The sequence below is a fragment of the Xenopus laevis genome, chromosome 7S (assembly GCF_017654675.1).
Source record: "Xenopus laevis strain J_2021 chromosome 7S, Xenopus_laevis_v10.1, whole genome shotgun sequence".
NCBI lineage: Eukaryota > Metazoa > Chordata > Amphibia > Anura > Pipidae > Xenopus > Xenopus laevis.
In genome coordinates, this window is record NC_054384.1 from 3283297 (window position 1) to 3300476 (window position 17180).

At 42.6% G+C, this 17180-nt stretch overlaps 1 protein-coding gene across 1 annotated transcript in view; it reads left to right on the forward strand.

Moving 5' to 3' along the window:
* Window positions 1–17180, forward strand: part of LOC108697320 — a 65097-nt gene that overhangs the window by 31074 nt on the left and 16843 nt on the right. The window contains exon 6 of the mRNA XM_041571188.1: window positions 13602–13774. Within this exon, the coding sequence (XP_041427122.1) occupies window positions 13602–13774 (173 nt within the window). The remainder of the gene's footprint in view (window positions 1–13601; window positions 13775–17180) is intronic.

The following is a 17180-nucleotide window of genomic DNA, read 5'->3' on the forward strand; positions in this document are numbered from 1 at the left end:
TAAACCCGAAAATCTGACTATTTCTGACTTTTCAGGCAAAAATCTGAAAAATTGGGGCTTTTCGGGAAAAAATCTGAAAAACGGGAAAACATTCAGAAAAAATCATGCAATATGATTTTTCGTACATTTTTTTCTGTTTTCCCCCCCCCTGAACTGATTAATTTGTGCTTTTTAAATAATAAATAAGGTCAAATCGTGGATTCTGGTTTGGTCTGACTTTTTATATGTAAAAAATCTGAAAAATTTGGATTTTGATAAATAACCCTCTACGTCTACTAAAAAATAATTTGTACATGAATTAAACCCAATAGGAATGTTTTCCATGCAATTAAGATTAATTATATTTTAGTTGGGATCAAGTACAAGCTACTGTTTTATTATCACACAGAAAAAGGAAATCAGTTTTAAGAATTTTAATTATTTGATTACAATGGAGTCTATAGGCCTTTCCATAACTCGGAGCTTTCTAGATAACAGGTTTCCGGATAATGGATCCTTGTGCGCGATACAAAGGACAAGCCTGGAGAGCAGTCAGGTGCTGCCATGGCACTTGCTCCTTAGCTCCTTCATTGGTCTCTCCAGTAGTGCCCTCCCCCTTTGTGACATCAGTGATGTGGCCCCTCCCCCTCTGCAATATTACCACTGGGTTTATGTTATATATATAAAAGACTTGGGCATCCCTAGCTTCTTCACCGGAGGGGGTTATTTACTAAACTCCAAGATCACGAAAAATTTGATTTTTTTTTTTAATAAAATCAGATTTTTTAAATTTTAAGAATTTATTAAACCCGAATGAAAAAGTCAGAATTGGAAAATCCGGCATCTCAGACCTGTCGAGGTTGCATATAAATCAATGGGAGAAGTTCAAATTATTTTTTGACATGCTCTGGGTCTCGTGCAATACCCCGAAGTTTTCGGGTTAAAATTCCAAAAAAATGGTGAAAATCTGATTTTTTCCCGCAAAGCAAATTTTCTGAAAATTTTATCAATAAATAAGAGTAAAAAACCCGAGTGGATTTGATCGGAGTTTGAAGCAGAAAATATTGAGATAAATTCGGACTTTGATAAATAACCCCCTAAGTTTGGTAATAGTAATTGAGATTGCCTCTTGTTCATAGCTTGGGTGGGTATGGGGGCTCCGAAACTTGAAATTCACACCTGTGAGCAATGCACCTCTGTGTCTAATATAAACACTACGATGGATTCTTTTGTTTTTAGACTTACTTATTTCCCCTGCTTTAAATAAACAAAACAAGCTCTGTATAAACAAACCCATCCTTTACCCCAGTCGTTGCATTTCTATGTGACTTTGAAATAAGGAGTCGTTCATAATACAGGGGTTTTTTAATTAGGAAAAGCAACTTGATAAACTCTCCTTTCCACCCTCCACGATTGCTTTGAAGGAGCAGGAAGCGGAATATCAAATACTTTCGATGTCATTATTGTGCAGTTTAGTGGAACAAAGAATAAAATAAATCATAACTACATCTCAGGGTGTATAGTATATACTGTATATATATATATATATATATTTCCTAGAAGTCAGGGTGGATTATATTCCATTAGAATCTCATCAGAAGCTTTGCTCAGTCATGTACAGGTCATTCCCCAGCAGAGCTGACACTCTCACAACCCTCTCAGACAGTCGAATCCCTTGTTTGCTTTGCTCAGCGCTCACTATAAAGCTCCAGAGACTCCTGCCTGATAGACTCTCTCCAATAACAGCTGGAGCAGCAGCAGGTCCTCACCTTACACGAGCGCAGGCCGGGGTCTCTGGGGAGACTGGAGGGACGAGGCAGTTTACTCAATCACACAGTAATGCAGGACAGGGATTTAATCATCAGAATAATAAGGTGCAGCGCTCTCGGGCAAACAGCTCGCCATGATCACGAATACAAATAGAGGTGACGGCCAGTGCACAAGTGACGCTACGAGAGAATCTGCTCACTGCCGGCAACAGCTCTAGGGACAGGCCAATGTATTTCTATCATAGGAAAGTTATAATAATATAATTCCCATGAATCCCTGACCCAGTGAGCTTACAATCTAAGGTCCCTATCACATTCTCATCAATCCCTGTCCCAGTGGAACTTACAATCTAAGGTCCCTATCACATTCTCATCTGTCCCTGACCCAGTGAGCTTACAATCTAAGCTCCCTATAACATTCCCATCAGTCTCTCCCCAGTGAGCTTACAATCTAAGGTCCCTATCACATTTTCATCAGTCCCTGCCCCAGTGGGTTTACAATCTAAGGCCCCTATCACATTCCCATCAGTCTCTCCCCAGTGTGCTTACAATCTAAGATCCCTATCACATTTTCATCATTTCCTGCCCCAGTGGGCTTACAATCTAAGATCCCTATCACATTCTCATCAATCCCTGTCCCAGTGGAGCAGACAATCTAAGGTCCTTATCACATTCCCATAAATCCCTGCCCCAGTGGGTTTACAATCTATATTCCCTGTCCCAATGAGCTTACAATATACAGTCCTTATCACGTTCCCTTCAGTCCCTGCCGAAGCAGAGCTTACAGTCTATGGTCCCTATCACATTCCCTTTAGTCCTTGCTCCAGTGACGTTTACAGTCTATAACCCTTATCACATTCTCATCAGACCCTGCCCCAAGGGAGCTTACAATCTATTATGCCTATATTTTTACATACAAGAGCAAATTGTATCAGGAGCCAATGAACCTGCCTGTATGTTATTTGGCACGGATTCTCCTGTATCTGTTGCCCATAAAATTGCATTCAATTTTGTCTTTAAAAAGTATTTTTTATATCATTTTCAATTTTCATAAAACCTCGTTGCCATAAAATCCCCAGAAATAATGACTGTGATTTATCTGCAGGCGCGCGGCGCTATACGGAGCGAGAAACGCAGGCGGTTTCCCTTACGGTAAGAGATTTAGGGGGGAGAATCCTACATAGCGACGGTTGTTAGATAAACAGTAGGTGAACGAGAAGATGTTTTATGGAGGCGAATACGATGACACGATTTGCCGTTTTTTTCTGCCGAGTGGTTTTATTTAAACTTGTCAGATAATATTTGATGGGAAATCTAGGGACGGCTGCAACGCATAAATTATCCCGTGTGCAAAGAATCGCACAAATCAGGGAGGATATTACGCGCTGAGATCAAAGATTCCGAGCAGGATTTATCTCTATAAGAGCCGTTATCCCATTTCACTTCTCTTTTTGGGGGACTAATCTGCACCAGCTTTTCCCTGCGCCGCTTTGGGCTTCCCACGAGTCGTTTACACTTTATTGTGGCCGGGAACATTGACTTGGCACGTTGGGAGCTGTATCTAATAAAAGATATATATCACTGCATTTCTGTCACAGTAGGTAATAAGCATCACTTACATGAACCTCACAGAGATTTTAGTTTTATTTAATGGAAAATAAGTTGTTCCTGCACCGTTTCATGACTGAATTCAAACCCCCTAATGTTTGTGTTAAAGGAGAACTAAAGCCTAACTAAAGAAGTAGGTAGAAATGTTGTACATGATGTTTTGTGCTTCTGTACCAGCCCAAGGCAACCACAGCCCTTTAGCAGTAAAGATCTGTGTCTCCAAAGATGCCCCAGTAGCTCCCCATCTTCTTTTCTGCTGATTCACTGATTCACATGCTCTGTGCTGCTGTCACTTACTGAGCTTAGGGACCCACTCACAATATACAGTACACATAGAATAGAAATGTCATTTTCTGCTGGATAATTAGTGACGACCACTAAGCTTAGCGTCTAAACAGCTGCTCAGAGCTAACTAAACAGCAGTCCTGCCCTGCTTTATGGCAGCTGAGATTCTAGCTATCTGTATAACAGAACATTCTGTCCCAGTGGCTGCACAGATCCTATCTGATCCCCATTGTAAGCAGCAGTCCTGTCCTGCTTTATGGCAGCTGAGATTCTAGCTATCTGTATAACAGAACATTCTGTCCCAGTGGCTGCACAGATCCTATCTGATCCCCATTGTAAGCAGCAGTCCTGTCCTGCTTTATGGCAGCTGAGATTCTAGCTATCTGTATAACAGAACATTCTGTCCCAGTGGCTGCACAGATCCTATCTGATCCCATTGTAAGCAGCAGTCCTGTCCTGCTTTATGGCAGCTGAGATTCTAGCTATCTGTATAACAGAACATTCTGTCCCAGTGGCTGCACAGATCCTATCTGATCCCCATTGTAAGCAGCAGTCCTGTCCTGCTTTATGGCAGCTGAGATTCTAGCTATCTGTATAACAGAACATTCTGTCCCAGTGGCTGCACAGATCCTATCTGATCCCCATTGTAAGCAGCAGTCCTGTCCTGCTTTATGGCAGCTGAGATTCTAGCTATCTGTATAACAGAACATTCTGTGTTAGTATGTCATAGTCCTGTGCTCTGATGTCACGGTCCCTGCTCCCAATGTCATTCGTTCCACCCTGTGATGTCACTTCCCTCATGATGTCACCGTCTGCCCCCCTGCTGGATTTCCAGCAGCTTAATCGTGACAACCCTAGATGCTGCTCTCAATAGCAATGACATTTTTCAAATAACTAGAAATCTAGTAAAATTGTGCAATGAATGGAAATGGGGAAGTTGCCTATAATGATATATTTTTTTATTCTGCAAAATCTTAGTTTAGGGTTTACATCCCCTTTAATGTTACTAATAAGCGGGGATGATAGAGAAGTCATTCGCTGCTGCATCTTCTGCTGTCGGTTACAGAGTCTGATACTCAAGGGGATTCTCTTCACTTTGGAACTTTTTCCTTATGTGACAATTTTAGCCGACGTGTTTCGGTTTTATTATTCCGTATTACACGGGAAATTTATTGTCTTTATGAACAAAGAAATCATCTTCCCCATCTCGTATTTTTTTCTGGATGTGCGCGGGAGACTCGCAGGTTGTGAAATGGCGACTGGATGGAAAAATGTCATTTCCCATAATTCTGAAAACATACTCTAGTGACACATACCCTTAATTCACCTGCACCCCCGAAACCGACTCATGTAATTGTGACTAATTATATTGTCATATTCACATTTATTTATAGAAGCTCCTCTGCCTTTGCTGAACAATCTGCTGATTTATTGAATGGGGACAGAGTTTGGTTTTCTCTGTAACTCTCCCAAATACAAATATACAGAGAAGGAATGTTCTGGGCACACAATAAGCTATACCCTCATACTGTACTGTCTAAGGGAATCAATATGGCACCTCCCTCCTCCCATATGTATAAATACAAATATACAGAGAAGGAATGTTCTGGGCACACAATAAGCTATACCCTCATACTGTACTGTCTAAGGGAATCAATATGGCACCTCCTCCCATATGTATAAATACAAATATACAGAGAAGGAATGTTCTGGGCATACAATAAGCTATACCCTCATACTGTACTGTCTAAGGGAATCAATATGGCACCTCCCTCCTCCCATATGTATAAATACAAATATACAGAGAAGGAATGTTCTGGGCACACAATAAGCTATACCCTCATACTGTACTGTCTAAGGGAATCAACATGGCACCTCCCCCTCCCATATGTATAAATACAAATATACAGAGAAGGAATGTTGTGGGCACACAATAAGCTATACCCTCATACTGTACTGTCTAAGGGAATCAACATGGCACCTCCCCCTCCCATATGTATAAATACAAATATACAGAGAAGGAATGTTCTGGGCACACAATAAGCTATACCCTCATACTGTACTGTCTAAGGGAATCAACATGGCACCTCCCCCTCCCATATGTATAAATACAAATATACAGAGAAGGAATGTTGTGGGCACACAATAAGCTATACCCTCATACTGTACTGTCTAAGGGAATCAATACGGCACCTCCTCCTCCCATATGTATAAATACAAATATACAGAGAAGGAATGTTCTGGGCACACAATAAGCTATACCCTCATACTGTACTGTCTAAGGGAATCAATATGGCACCTCCTCCCATATGTATAAATACAATATGTAGAGAAGGAATGTTCTGGGCACACAATAAGCTATACCCTCATACTGTACTGTCTAAGGGAATCAATATGGCACCTCCTCCCATATGTATAAATACAAATATACAGAGAAGGAATGTTCTGGGCACACAATAAGCTATACCCTCATACTGTACTGTCTAAGGGAATCAATATGGCACCTCCTCCCATATGTATAAATACAATATGTAGAGAAGGAATGTTCTGGGCACACAATAAGCTATACCCTCATACTGTACTGTCTAAGGGAATCAATATGGCACCTCCTCCTCCCATATGTATAAATACAAATATACAGAGAAGGAATGTTCTGGGCACACAATAAGCTATACCCTCATACTGTACTGTCTAAGGGAATCAATATGGCACCTCCTCCCATATGTATAAATACAATATGTAGAGAAGGAATGTTCTGGGCACACAATAAGCTATACCCTCATACTGTACTGTCTAAGGGAATCAATATGGCACCTCCTCCCATTTGTATAAATACAAATATACAGAGAAGGAATGTTCTGGGCACACGATAAGCTATACACTCATACTGTACTGTCTAAGGGAATCAATATGGCACCTCCTCCTCCCATATGTATAAATACAAATATACAGAGAAGGAATGTTCTGGGCTCACAATAAGCTATACCCTCATACTGTACTGTCTAAGGGAATCAATATGGCACCTCCTCCCATATGTATAAATACAAATATACAGAGAAGGAATGTTCTGGGCACACAATAAGTTATACCCTCATACTGTACTGTCTAAGGGAATCAATATGGCACCTCCTCCTCCCATATGTATAAATACAAATATACAGAGAAGGAATGTTCTGGGCACACAATAAGCTATACCCTCATACTGTACTGTCTAAGGGAATCAATATGGCACCTCCTCCTCCCATATGTATAAATACAAATATACAGAGAAGGAATGTTCTGGGCACACAATAAGTTATACCCTCATACTGTACTGTCTAAGGGAATCAATATGGCACCTCCTCCTCCCATATGTATAAATACAAATATACAGAGAAGGAATGTTCTGGGCACACAATAAGCTATACCCTCATACTGTACTGTCTAAGGGAATCAATATGGCACCTCCTCCTCCCATATGTATAAATACAAATATACAGAGAAGGAATGTTCTGGGCACACAATAAGCTATACCCTCATACTGTACTGTCTAAGGGAATCAATATGGCACCTCCTCCTCCCATATGTATAAATACAAATATACAGAGAAGGAATGTTCTGGGCACACAATAAGTTATACCGACTGCATTACATTCCCCCTTCTGATAGTGGAGAGAGTGTAAGGCAATTAGTACAATGGAGTAAAGAGAAGACAACGGCTTTGAAGTACAGAATTACCTCCCTCCAGCCAAATGGGTTTCAGGTGTTTTGGTCTAAGCAAATGGCTTTCCCTAATTTCCTCCCATTAATAGGACTGGCTAAATGATTCCAGTGTATAACCGGACTCACTGCCTCAGGTGTATTCACAGCCGCTCCGTCTGTCCTGTGGGATTCTGGGGGATTTCTGTGCCCCCTGCAATATGAATGTAGGTACCTTTGCCTGGTATGTGCCCTTATATTTGACTCATTTCATTGGAGCATCGAAGATCAAAGTGTTGTATTTAATCTTTAGTTCCCCAAATGGTGGGGCTGAACGAATAAGTGATTTGTTATAAGTGATTCATTATCTTCATTATTTATTTTTAATAGCTTTTAAATTATTTGCCTTCTTCTTCTGTCTGTCTCCAGCTTTCAAATGGGGGTCGCTGACCCCACCTAAAAACCTAATGCTCTTTAAGGCTACAAATGTGACGTAAATTTGTTGTTATTGCTACTTTTTGTTACTCGTCTTTCTATTCAGTCCTCTCCTATTCATATTCCAGTCTATTATTCAAATTAATGCATGGTTGCTAGGGGAATTTGTACCCTAGCAACCAAACGGCTGAAACTGCAAACTGGAGAGCTGCTGAATAAAAAATAACTCAAAAACCACAAAGAATTAAAAATAAAAACCATCATACTAACAGTTAATTTAAAGGTAAACAATCCCTTTAATGACATATGGTCGGGCAGCACAATAATAAGGACAGTCATTTCACTGCAGATTTACAACTCCCTGAGCCCCAGTGAGACGCACAGAAAACACATGTTCTGTTTTTGTGATATTTCTTCCCAACGATGTGCCCTGGGCTGTTTAGGTGCCCAAGTCTCTGTACAGTAAATCACTTACATCTCTATTTATGTCTCTTCCCTGACTGTCAGTTTATCTGGTTCACTCGGGGTCACTATGTTGCGCCCCACTGACATATTCAGACGGGAGGTTCTGTCTCCTTTCACTTCTTCTCATTATTTGTCCTTCTTTCTCAGCAACTTGTCACATAAGATCTCAAGATGCAGTTGGTCATTTCTTTTAGCACCCGTCTTAATACTGCCCCGGGGTATGAAAAGAGAACCGACCTGCTGCTGCCGCGCACTGGATATTCACGCTCACCGATTTTTTGTTAATGAAACACTGGAACATTTTATAGATGTTTTGCTGTTTCCTTCATTTTTAAAAAATAACTTTTATAGGTGGGTATCAGGGAAGGGTGGGTAACAGAGATGAGTGGGTAATGGGGATGGGTGGGTATCGGGGATAGGTGGGTAACAGGGAAGGGTGGGTATCAGGGGTAGTTGGGTAACAGGGATGGGTGGGTAACAGAGATGGGTGGGTATCGGGGGAATAGTGGGTAACAGGGATGGGTGAGTAACAGTGATGGGTGGGTAACAGGGATGGGTGGGCAATGGAGATGGGTGGGTATCGGGGAAGGGTGGGTATCAGGGATGGGTGGGTATCAGGGAAGGGTGGGTATCAGGGGTAGTTGGGTAACAGAGATGGGTGGGTAACAGAGATGGGTGGGTATCGGGGGAATAGTGGGTAACAGGGATGGGTGAGTAACAGTGATGGGTGGGTAACAGGGATGGGTGGGCAATGGAGATGGGTGGGTATCGGGGATGGGTGGGTATCAGGGGTAGGTGGGTAACAGGGATGGGTGGGTAACAGAGATGGGTGGGTAACAGGGATGGGTGGGTAACAGTGATGGGTGGGCAATGGGGATGGGTGGGCAATGGAGATGGGTGGGTATCGGGGATGGGTGGGTAACAGGGATGGGTGGGTATCAGGGAAGGGTGGGTATCAGGGATGGGTGGGTATCAGGGATGGGTGGGTATCAGGGAAGGGTGGGTATCAGGGGTAGTTGGGTAACAGGGATAGGTGGGTAACAGAGATGGGTGGGTATCGGGGAAGGGTGGGTAACAGGGAAGGGTGGGTATCAGGGATGGGTGGGTATCAGGGAAGGGTGGGTATAAGGGAAGGGTGGGTATCAGGGGTAGTTGGGTATCGGGGAAGGGTGGGTAACAGGGAAGGGTGGGTAACAGGGATGGGTGTGTAAAAGTGATGGGTGGGTAACGGGGATGGGTGGGCAATGGAGATGGGTGGGTATCGGGGATGGGTGGGTATCAGGGAAGGGTGGATAACAGGGAAGGGTGGGTATCAGGGATGGGTGGGTATCAGGGGTAGGTGGGTAACAGGGATGGGTCGGTAACAGAGATGGGTCGGTAACAGGGATGGGTGGGTAACAGTGATGGGTGGGTAATGGGGATGGGTGGGCAATGGAGATGGGTGGGTATCGGGGATGGGTGGATAACAGGGAAGGGTGGATAACAGGGAAGGGTGGGTATCAGGGATGGGTGGGTATCAGGGGTAGGTGGGTAACAGGGATGGGTGGGTAACAGAGATGGGTGGGTAACAGTGATGGGTGGGTAACAGGGATGGGTGGGTAACAGTGATGGGTGGGCAATGGGGATGGGTGGGCAATGGAGATGGGTGGGTATCGGGGATGGGTGGGTATCAGGGAAGGGTGGATAACAGGGAAGGGTGGGTATCAGGGATGGGTGGGTATCAGGGGTAGGTGGGTAACAGGGATGGGTGGGTAACAGAGATAGGTGGGTAACAGGGATGGGTGGGTATCGGGGAAGGGTGGGTATCGGGGATAGGTGGGTAACAGGGAAGGGTGGGTATTAGGGATGGGTGGGTATCAGGGGTAGGTGGGTAACAGGGATGGGTGGGTAACAGAGATGGGTGGGTAACAGTGATGGGTGGGTAACAGGGATGGGTGGGTAACGGTGATGGGTGGGCAATGGGGATGGGTGGGCAATGGAGATGGGTGGGTATCGGGGATGGGTGGGTATCAGGGAAGGGTGGATAACAGGGAAGGGTGGGTATCAGGGATGGGTGGGTATCAGGGGTAGGTGGGTAACAGGGATGGGTGGGTAACAGAGATAGGTGGGTAACAGGGATGGGTGGGTATCGGGGAAGGGTGGGTATCGGGGATAGGTGGGTAACAGGGAAGGGTGGGTATTAGGGATGGGTGGGTATCAGGGGTAGGTGGGTAACAGGGATGGGTGGGTAACAGAGATGGGTGGGTAACAGTGATGGGTGGGTAACAGGGATGGGTGGGTAACAGTGATGGGTGGGCAATGGAGATGGGTGGGTATCGGGGATGGGTGGGTATCAGGGAAGGGTGGATAACAGGGAAGGGTGGGTATCAGGGATGGGTGGGTATCAGGGGTAGGTGGGTAACAGGGATGGGTGGGTAACAGAGATAGGTGGGTAACAGGGATGGGTGGGTATCGGGGAAGGGTGGGTATCGGGGATAGGTGGGTAACAGGGAAGGGTGGGTATTAGGGATGGTTGGGTAACAGGGATGGGAGGGTAACAGGGAAAGGTGGATAACAGGAAAGGGTGGGTAACAGGGAAGGGTGGGTAATGGGGAAGGGTGGGCAATGGAGATGGGTGGGTATCGGGATGGGTGGATGTCAGGGAAGGGTGGGTATCACTAATTACACCAATCCCTGGCCACTTCACAAGAATCCTGTAAATTTGCAGCTGCCTCAGAGAACTCAATTCCTGGCTCAGTGTAGGAAATCATATTGTTGCTTTATAAATCCAGCCCTAGGTGTAAATGTGTATAAGTTGTTATTTTGTGTTAGTGCCACTATAACGTATCACTTTCATGAAAGAAATTCTGTTTAAAGAAATAACCCGTCCCTTGGAGGGTACAGATAAGTCCTCCTTAAATAAGACAATGTGTCTTCGCAGAATAGAAATAATAATAATTCTTTATGTGGTTGTTTTTAACCCTATGCAGTCCCTCCTACTGCATTAATGTGGGTTACTGTCAGGATTCAAGTGTGATAAGTGTGGAATGTGACATATGATTCATCTCATGGAAATATGAAACTTTCTAAATATAATCAGTTAAAAATACTGTACTGTGTGTGAGATAATCAAGCTAATGTTTACTATCCCCTAACTGCCCATCCAAATCTGACTCCGACTCCTGCATGTAGAGAGACAAATTGCTGAGACAGGGATATTAATGACAGGTCACAGCACAGCATTTACAGTATATTCAGCTGAAACTCATATTAAATATTCATTTTCCTGATAGTTTCTCTTTAAGGTGAGGGAGAATGCGCTTTGTTGGAAAGGGAGATACAGTTATTTGATATACAGGTATGGGACCCGTTATCCAGAATGCTCAGGACCTGGGATTTTCCAGATAACCGATCTTTCTGTAATTTGGATCTTCATACCTTAAGTCTACTAGAAAATCATATAAACATTAAATAAACCCAATTGGGATCAAGTACAAGCGACTGTTTTATTATTACACAGAAATCATTTTTAAAAATTTGGATTATTTGTATAAAATGGAGTCTATGGGAGACGGGCTTCCCATAATTTGGAGCTTTCTGGATCCAATATCTGTACAACCCTGGAACCATACATACAAACAGATTTTTATGTTGCAGGAGCTGTGTAGCTTGAGTGGACGATTTCTGCAATTTGATGGGATGGATATGTGTTTGGGGGTCTTGAACCGAAATCTAAATACAGGTATGGGATCCGTTTTCCGGAAACCCGTTATCCAGAAAGATCATAAATTTCAAAAAAGTCTCCCATAGACTCCATTTTACCTAAATAATTTTTAAAAATGATTTCCCTTTTCTGTGTAATAATAAAACAGTCACTTGTACTTGATCCCAACTAAGATATAATTAATCCTTATTGGAGGCAAAACCAGCCTGTTGGCTTTATTTAATATTTACATGATTTTCTAGTAGACTTAAGGTATGAAGGTCCAAATTACATAAAGATCCGTTATCTGGAAACTCCCAGGTCGCGAGCATTCTGGATAACAGGTCCCATACCTGTAATCAGGACCGCCATCAGAAATCACAGGGCCCCATACTACAAAATTTCCTGGTCCCCCTGGGCTGCGCCCACCGCAAGCCCCACCTACAGATCCATCCTCCCCACCTCACAGGTCCGCCCCCCACTACAAAAAACAAAAAAAATATTGGTGGCTAGGGTTCACACATGTTAATAAAAAATTAAAAAGATATTGGTGGTCAGCTCCCCCCATAAAAAAACATTTGTGGCCAGGGCCCCCCATTAAAAAATATTGGTGGCTAGGACCCCACAAGAGAAAAAAAATGGTGCCCAGGGCCCCTTAAACTTCCATGCATTCCCGAAGTCAGCAGCTCTCAGAAAGATGGGGGGTCTGGCTAATCAAGTAAGTGTGGCGTGGTTGGGCCCCCCTTACCCTCGGAGCCCCCTTCAACTCTCCCCCCTGTCCCCCCCTGATGGCTGCCCTGCCTTTAATACAGTAATAGCAATAAAAGTAATATATCGCATCCTATGGGAGCAAACAGGATTCAGCCTTTTTCAGCAGGATTTGGATTTGGCCGAAACGAACCCGAATCCTCATTTGCATGTGCATTTAGATTTGGTTCGATATTCGGCCGAATCTTTCGCAAAGGATTCAGGGGTTCGGCCGAGTCTGAAATAGTGGATTCGGTGCATCCCTACTAGATATATGAAATCTCTACTAGATACTCTGTACTTGTCTATATCATGACCTGGATGAATGGAAACCTTCACAGGGGCAGTTTCTATTTCATATAGTCACTGAGTGTGGGCAATAAAGAAAGGAATCTGCGGGTAAGTGATTTCTCCATAGCAGTAAATAGGAATTCCCTGCCTTTGTGCTAACGCCGCACATCTGCTTGTGATTTTTCCTTTTACGGTGAGAAATATATTAAGAGAAATATGGAGCGGCTGCTGTTTGCTCCCCTAGGAAAGAGAGAGAGCGATTTTGCCGCAGATTAAAGGCACATGATCCCACTCTCTGTGTCTTTGGAAGGATTTCGGCAATACCAGCCATTATTGTAGCAGGATGATTTGAAATGATTTGGCCCAATACAATTAATTGTATTTAATTAATGGCGCTGCTGCTGTTTGCATCCAGTCAAAGCCGTCGTGAACACAAAAGAAACACTCCGAATGTTTATCCAACGTCTCCCGGAGGCCCCTTTATAAACAGAAAACTCTAAAAGTCAGCTATTTAAATATGAAATAAATAAGCAGGGAGAAGGGTTTATTTCTAGGGATCAGCAGATGTGGGTGAAGTGGAGGACAGGCTCCATCTTGTGGTGATAGCAGGTAGCACAAGCTCGGGGCCACAATGGATCAGAAATGTTTGTCTTTCCCTGCAGAGTCCCAGGAGGTGAGGGAAGATGAGAGTAATGAAGAATTTGTCTCATTGGAACTGGACCCTATTGAAACCCTACTGAGCCGATATGCAGCCATGATCTACCTGAGCAGAGACAATGGAAGGATCTATGAAGAGGTGTCCGGAGCTTCTGTCTGTAACAGCTGCGGAGAAAAGGTGAGGGCAGGATTACATTGAAGGTAGAGCTCTGCTCAGACCCAGCACTGTCTCACCTGGGGCCCTCCACTTGTCCTTTAACTCTGACTGTCAGGAGGCAGGTGGCTGTTGTACTTCTAGCAACACAGTCAGGTTAGTTTTACAACAGTCTGTTATGTTATAGTGTAGTTATATGGGTTTATATATATATTATATGCTCTTTAGCCAAACCAACGTTCTGCTTCTGAGGGCCCAGGACATTTCCTTCACTGCCCCACACTAATATTCTAGATATGTCTCATTTGCTCTACACTTCTAGATATGTCTCGTTCGCTCTACACTTATAGATATGTCTCATTTGATCTACACTTATAGATATGTCTCGTTTGCTCTACACTTCTACATATGTCTCATTTGCTCTACACTTCTAGATATGTCTCATTTGCTCTACACTTCTAGATGTCTCATTTGCTCTACACTTCTAGATTTGTCTCATTTGCTCTACACTTCTAGATATGTCTCATTTGCTCTACACTTCTAGATATGTCTCATTTGCTCTACACTTATAGATATGTCTCGTTCGCTCTACACTTATAGATATGTCTCATTTGATCTACACTTATAGATATGTCTCGTTTGCTCTACACTTCTACATATGTCTCATTTGCTCTACACTTCTAGATATGTCTCATTTGCTCTACACTTCTAGATATGTCTCATTTGCTCTACACTTCTAGATATGTCTCATTTGCTCTACACTTCTAGATATGTCTCATTTGCTCTACACTTCTAGATATGTCTCATTTGCTCTACACTTCTAGATATGTCTCATTTGCTCTACACTTCTAGATATGTCTCATTTGCTCTACACTTCTAGATATGTCTCATTTGCTCTACACTTATAGATATGTCTCATTCCCTTTACACTTATAGATATGTCTCATTTGCTCTACACTTATAGATATGTCTCGTTTGCTCTACACTTCTACATATGTCTCATTTGCTCTACACTTATAGATATGTCTTGTTTGCTCTACACTTATAGATATATCTCGTTTGCTCTACACTTCTACATATGTCTCATTTGCTCTACACTTATAGATATGTCTTATTTGTTCTACACTTATAGATATGTCTCATTTGCTCTACACTTATAGATATGTCTCATTTGCTCTACACTTATAGATATGTCTCATTTGCTCTACACTTCTAGATATGTCTCATTTGCTCTACACTTCTAGATATGTCTCATTTGCTCTACACTTCTAGATATGTCTCATTTGCTCTACACTTCTAGATATGTCTCATTCGCTTTACACTTCTAGATATGTCTCATTTGCTCTACACTTCTAGATATGTCTCATTCGCTTTACACTTATAGATATGTCTCATTTGCTCTACACTTCTAGATATGTCTCATTCGCTTTACACTTATAGATATGTCTCATTTGCTCTACACTTCTAGATATGTCTCATTCGCTTTACACTTCTAGATATGTCTCATTTGCTCTACACTTCTAGATATGTCTCATTCGCTTTACACTTATAGATATGTCTCATTTGCTCTACACTTCTAGATATGTCTCATTCGCTTTACACTTATAGATATGTCTCATTTGCTCTACACTTCTAGATATGTCTCGTTCGCTCTATACTTATTGATATCCAAGGAAACTGTAACACACTGGTCCAGTTTTGTAGTGGAAAAAAGTGCTTTTATTGGTTCATAGTAGACATGAAAGTTTTGGCAAGTTTCTGGCCACACTGGGCCCTTTATCACAGGCTTGATAAAGGGCCCAGTGTGGCCCGAAATTTTGCCAAAACTTTGATGTCTACTTTACAGTTTTGCTAATGAAGGTGAATTGCCCTTTAAGATGCAAGTCATAGTTTCCCCAAGAGACCTGCTCATCTTAAATTTTTTGTACATTTTCTTGATGTTATTGTCCACATTAATGGTGGTAGCACACCAAAAAACCAAATGGTTGGTCACTGCAGGGAAATCCCTCATCACACATCCGTGTGTACAAAGCGGCACATTATTCTGTGTGTGTGGCCACCGGGCAGCCTTTTCATTTAATTGAAGTGCCGTGGAGATGGAAGAGTTTTTGTGCACATAAAGTGATATTTTATGTCTCCCAAGTCTAAAGTAACAACTGAGAATATGTTATGCTGTTACAAATGACCCGATTCAATTTCTCATATTTAAGTACCTAAATTTCCCATTTTATCAGCTATTAAGTTCAGTTCCGGCAGTCATTAGTCTACAGAATGGATCTTATTGTTGGCCATTGTCCTGGTGGCTCTCGGCAAGAACTCATTGTTTCTCATTTCTAATGCTCAGAATATGAATGAGGGAGAGTCTCCGATGCCGAAAAGTAAGTGGCGGATTTGTGACTGTCAAGCCTTAAACTTGGCACTTTGACTTGTTACTGTCACATTCGACCACTTTTCTACTTTTTATCTCTTGCATTTGTGGGGCTCAAGTGATGATGAAGAGGGATTGAAGGGGATTTATGAACCTGGTTCCTTTGTGTCCAGAATTATATTTAATATGGGCTTTTTAGCATTTCTGGCTACTCTTTGTTTCCAAGTTCCTCAATATCACAAAACATTCACTGCTTGCTTCAAGGAGACATATTATACTTATTATAAGTGCATGAAACTCTATTAGATATAGAAGGAATGTGCTTTAAAAAATATTGTTTTTGGTTACTTTGTTGAAAATTTCTGCCAAAACCCTACTAGTCCCGTCCATCTGTTCCACTTGCTGCCCACTAAATTGCCTGAGGGTACACTCAGCAAACTGCGCTGTAGGACAGGAACCAATCAGCAGCTGGGATGACCTGCACCTTATTGTAATGGGCGCAGTAGACTTCAGTATGGGCAGAATAAGTTGGCAGTAGGACCCTGAGTTGGGGTTCTTCAAGGCAGCAGGAATTAACCCTACTGCCCACTGTCATTTAAAGAAAGCAGGGACATTCATGTTCAGGAGGGATGGGCACTAGATAATAACTAAAAATACAATTATTATTATTATTATTATTATTTAGTAATGCAGAAATTCCTAAGCCTAAGTAAGTATGGGCAGACCATTGAGTAGCTATTTGTATTGCCAATTTAGCTCTAAGTATGTGTCGACTTGTGATCAGTCCATATGGTTGTGGGTAGAATGGGCAAAGCTGCAGACAGTGTCTTGCAGAAGTCTTCACCCCCCCCCTGTTTGGCATTTTTCATGTTTTGTTGCCAACCTGGAATTAAAATGAAATAATGTGAAGCAAAGAACATATAGGACAAAATAACAGAAATCTTCAGCGTGCAAAACTGTTCACTGTATTTCGTAGAGGCACCTACAGCTGCAAGTCACTTTGGATAAGTCTCTATGATTTTGCCACTGGGAGTTTTGCCCCTTCCTCAAGGCAGAACTGCT